This window comes from Nannospalax galili, unplaced genomic scaffold, assembly GCF_000622305.1.
Source record: "Nannospalax galili isolate Female #2095 unplaced genomic scaffold, S.galili_v1.0 scaffold246, whole genome shotgun sequence".
Lineage (NCBI taxonomy): Eukaryota > Metazoa > Chordata > Mammalia > Rodentia > Spalacidae > Nannospalax > Nannospalax galili.
Window position 1 is genome coordinate 456513 of NW_008356327.1, and position 5379 is coordinate 461891.

The 5379-nt window shown below is 42.3% G+C and overlaps 1 protein-coding gene across 4 annotated transcripts in view; it reads left to right on the forward strand.

The window, feature by feature from the left end:
• Positions 1-5379, forward strand: part of Klf12 (Kruppel like factor 12) — a 518406-nt gene that overhangs the window by 417201 nt on the left and 95826 nt on the right. For all 4 annotated transcript variants that reach the window (XM_008854538.2, XM_029556890.1, XM_008854539.1 and 1 more), the window contains one exon: positions 5294-5356. In XM_008854538.2, coding sequence (XP_008852760.1) covers positions 5294-5356 — 63 coding nt within the window. The remainder of the gene's footprint in view (positions 1-5293; positions 5357-5379) is intronic.

Sequence of the window (5379 nt, forward strand, 5' to 3'; positions counted from 1 at the left end):
CAGAAAAAAAAAATTACCTTGGCATTATTTATCTCTGTCCTCTCTCTGTCTCACTGTCTAACCCTTCTGCTATGCTTCCCACATTTAAAGTGCCCCCATTTTCCCCATTTCTCCCTGAATAATACCTTTCTCCTATGGTCCCACCTCTCTTGAGCTCCTTCTTTCCCTTTATCCCCTAGGTTCCTTGTATAACCTTCCCTCCCCCCTTCCATTTAAATAACCCCATTTTTATATATTTTTCCCTTACTAACACCTGTTTCCTACTGTTCTTCTCTCTCAGGTTCTTTCTTTCCCTTTCCCTCCCTGGTTCCTTTTCATTACCCTGGTTCCTATAGTTATGGCTGGATACATACTCACTTATAAGTATTTGGTGCTAAGATCCACATATGATCTGAGTCTGTGTTACTTCACTTAGTATAACAGTTTCTAGTGTAACAGTTACTTCACTTAGTGTAACAGTAGAACTCCATTGTATAAATGCACCATATTTTCATTATCCAATCATCAGTTGAGAGACACTTAGGTTCCTTCCATCTCTTAGCTATTGTGAAAAGAGCAGAAACAAACATGGATGTACAAGTGTCTCTGCAATAGGATGAGTTCTTTGGGTATATGTCAAGGAGTGGTATAACTAGGTCAAATGGTAGGTTCATTTGTAGTTTTCTAAAGACTTTCCACACTTCTTTACATAGGAGTCACAGAAGTTTGCAATCCCACCAGCAGTTCATGAGCATTCCCCTTTCTCCACATCCTCTCCAACACTTGGTATCATTTATTCTCTTGATCTTAGCCAGTCTGACTGGGGTAAGATGAAATCTTAAAGTGGTTTTAATTTTCATTTCCCTAATTACTAATGATGTTGAACACCTTTTAAGATGCTTCTTAGCCATCTTTATTTCTTCTTTTGAGAACTGTTTGTTCAGATCCTTAGCCCATCTTTTAATTGAGTTACTTGCTTTCTTGATTCTTTGTTTTTTGAGTTCTTTATATATTCTGGATGTTAAACACAATTTTTTTTATTTATTATTTTTATTTTATGTGTATGAGTGGATTGTCTTAATGTGTGTAAGTGCACCCATGCCATGGCATACCCATGGAGGTCAGAAGAAGGCATCGGATCCCCTGAAACTGGAGTTACAGATGGTTGTTAGCCACCATGTGGGTGATAGGAATTGAACCCAAGCCCTCTGCATGAGTAGCCAGTGCTCTTAACCACTGAACCATCTCTCCAGCCTCTGGAAGTGAGTTTGTATTGCTCTCATCGCTGTCTTGTTATTGAATGGCACATGCCTGAACTACTGCGTCATTTAGTAAACAGAAGACAGGTCTTCTAGTAAAGAAGAGGAAAATGAGGATGCTGAGGGCAAGCTATTCCACTGCCCATCATCCTCTGTACACTTTCATTTCTCCTTCATGTTTCCTTACTTTTAGGAAGCACAGTATTTGAGACTGCAGGCTTTGTGGGACACCCTTGTAATCATAACCACCTGGACTTATCTGTATATTCCAGTTCCTTCAACCCGTTTTTCTCAACCCAATCAGTACATGCTCTGACTGTGAAGCCATTTCAGTCTCCCAGTCTGATGAAGCAGGCATGCATTGCTTAAACAGCAGGGCTACATTCTGGGAACTGCATTGTTAGGCAGTTTCATCACTGTACACACACACACACACACACACACACACACACACACACACACCACAGAGTGTACTTGGCCAACCCAGGTCAGTCACTGGTGTGGCCTTCCGATGCAGTCAGGGAACTTGGAAAATGAGATGTCTGGTACTGCTGCCTGTGCCAGTGGAACACAGTGTATGTTTCATAGCAAATGTATTTTTAGTAAGTAGGATTAGCGCTGAGGATATAGCTCAGTAATGGAGAGCTTACCCAGTATATGTAACGTCCCAGGTTCAATCCCCAGTAATGCTGAAAATGTTTATTTTTTAAAAGCAAAAGTATAAAGACTATACTCTGAAATGATTAAGGCAGTGTAGTAAAAGCATAAACCAGTGACATGGTCCTTGCATCACTATCAGATGCTCTATGCTACACATGACTGAACATGCTTTGTTCTTATGCCACCAGCAGCACAGGAGGTTCGCTTCCACCAGTGCCACATAAACATGGGAGATGCACATTGTGCTGTGACACTGGCAACTAGATGGTGACTAGACAGTAGACAGTTTCAGCCCGTTACAGACTTTGAAGTTGGCAGTCCTCTGACCTCATGTCCGTATTACCTCCCCTTGTACTGGTGTGGAAACCGAGGTGTGGATAAGTTAAGTGACTTGCCACAGGTGATACTGTTGGTAAATACTGGTGCTGTGATTCAATTCCGGGTGTTTTTGTCAATCAGTTTGCACTCTTCATTGCTTCATCCCAATTCCACTTGAAGTGATAAGTTGTCATAGTTTTTTTATGCTGTGCATAAGGAGGTGGAACAGTGTCCTTCCCCAGAAACTCAGCAGTGGTCCCTAATTTGTGCTGTGAACCACCTCTAGCCACGAGCCCTTCATGCAAACTGCTGAAAACATTGACATTATATTCCCTGTATTCTCATAACTTTAGGTGCTATAAAGTGATTAGCATACAGGATTTGAGAATCGGGAGCATCAGTGCTTGCACCCAGAGAGTCAGTTTTACATTAAGATATCTAAAAAGTTCTAACATGCTTAGCAAGAAAGCCAAAAAAAGCAGAATTGGATGAACATGCCTAGACCCAGATGAGTCACTGTATATAAATAGAACAACTGGCATACAGGGCTTGATGGTCCAACTTCCCATTCTTAAGTGTGATGTAAATCACCCAGTGTGAGCATTCCCATTGGACATAACTATCAGTCTCATTGCCGGATCTACTGTTATACAATAGCTGAGATACTCTTTTGCTTCAACTTGCTATGTCCTTTTCTTTTCATATCCAGCAGTTAGTACTAAGGCCCGAAACCCTTAGTTACAGAACAAAGTGGCTCAGGAGTAATGGAGCCTGTGTGAGGCTCCAAGAAGAATAATGAACATGCCGGGCAAGCTTCCTGCCTAGATGCAGGTGCAGAAATCAGGAGGTCATGAATAATGCATGACATGCAGATGAAGTGATGGTTTCTCCTACTGGGGTTTTGACTTTGCTACCTGCCTGCTGCTACGTGTGGAAAGAAGGAAGCTAGCAGAAGAGCTGGATTTAAAGACAGAGCTCACAAAAGCTCTGCATGTCCTTTTGAAGAAACACAATTTTAAGAGACAGTTGAAGTGTAACTGTTGTGGTCTGAATTTCTTTACAAAGTAAGCTCTCTTGGAGGAGGAAGATATTTCATGATTCATCTTTTGAATTTAAGAAACCCTGCAATTATTTGGTCATGCACATAATCAGAAGTTCTTTTCCTAAGACCTTTGAATTTTTTCTAAATGATGCCAGTATCTAGAGGGTATTGTAATGATGGATTAATCAAGTCTGGTCCCCATCCCCAATGAGCAACATCAAAATCGAATACTGGGATCACGCAACTTCTGCTGATAGAATCAACCATATTGAAAAGACAGGGTTTCATTTGACTTTTAGGGTTAAGGAGGGGGCAGTTAACTAGTTAAAGGTTTAAAGGACTTAGAGTGAACTAAAGAGCTTGTCCTTGGAGCTGATTGCTTCTGGAAACTTATTTAGCCATTGGGACTGACACCTCAGCAAGGGTATAAGAAAAGTTCACAAGCGTTTCCTGCATTTCAAGAAGACAGAAAAAAAAGAGGAAAAAATAGTTTTGCTACCAAGTCCCCCCTCCTCCTCTCTCTCTCATTTGGAGTGCTAGAATATGAGCTGGCTTTCATTTATAGCCCAGTCTGTCATTTCCGCTAGGCTAGGTCCGAGTTTGCCCAGATGCTCAAACCAACAGGTATCCCTCCTAGATGCAAAACAGCAAGCAGTAGGCTGTGCCTGAATGAGGCGGGTCACCAGAGGGCCTGCCTGGCTTCCCTCCATCTTTCTGTATAATTAACACTCCTCCACCATGCAGAGCAGAAAATCTGTGAGGAGCAGCTCAGCTGCAGCCACCATTGAGAAGCTTGTGAGAAAAAGAGGAGGCACTGGAAGAAATCAGCCCTCAAGTGCAAAGTACAGCCCATCTCCAGCTTTGGGGAAAGACAGCAGTTGGCTCTTCAAAAAAGGCTGGACTGGCTTATCTGTTTTGATGAGATTTTTCTCTCGATGAGTCACTGTGAGAGGCTGGGGTTTAGATGAACCTCAGGCTGCTGATTGATTCTAACTGGGCCTTAAGACCAATTTAGAATCATTTTGTTTCCTTCCTTCCTCCTCCTCCTGCTCTCCATCCCTCTGTCCTTCGTCCTCTCCTCCCTCCCTTTTTCTTCCCTCCTTCTTCTTTCTCCCATTTTCTACCCCCTTCCTCCCTATGAATAAAAGTAATGTCAGAAGTGTAAAGAGTGACGAGAAGGAGCTGAAAGACTGCCTAGATCACACAAATCCTAGCAGAGTAGTCCAAAGCAAGAAATCGGGCACAAGGGAGCTGGTAGTAGGGCTGGACTGTTTTGCCAATTGATGCACAAAGAAGGGGGGAGGGTCCAGCATCCAGCCTCTGATTGGAGAATCAGGTAGCTCCTTGAAGCTTTGAGCTCAAAGCCTGAATGACTCCAACTTCAAGAGTTTGGAAAGCTATATATTCACTTCCCATTACCTGGCTAAAATTTTGAATTCACTTTGCCTTTCCCAACTCATCTGCAGAGCACCAGTTCCATAAGGCCTGTCTCCTAGAAATAACTGCCCACCCTCCCTTCCTCTCCCATTTGCACAGCCTGGCTGTTTGGATGAAGTCCTGTTATTTTCTTGGCCTTTATATTTAGAAATTACCTGAAAAAGTAAGCACTTCGTTGTCTTTTGGGGCAGCCCTTAGGGGAATAGTCCTAAGAAGGCTCACTCTGAAGGTAGGCACTATGCCTTACATAGTTTTCATGCACTCTTATCCCAGGCAAAGACTAAGTATTTGATAACTCTACCGGACTGAAGGGGGTCATGTTTATTTTAACTGGTGGTCCTGCATTTGGAACCTGCACAGTTAACATATGACAAAGTCTTGCTCTTCTTGGGAGAGGTAAAGAAGGAAAGGACCCTTCAGGTTTACAGGCAGAGAAATTTAATTTCATCTATTTATTAATACATCATCAAATTCACAGTTGGAGGGGATATGAAGTAAACCCAAAAGGGTTCATTTATAAAAACAGGTACTTTTGTTTTTCCATTTGCAACCAGAAATCTGTTTTCTCAGTGACTGACTTACTGTTATCTGTCAACAGGGTACATCCATCCCCAGGATCCAGGGTCCGGGGAAATCGAATGAATAACCAGAAGTTTGCTTGGTGAGTATGCAAATCAATTTATA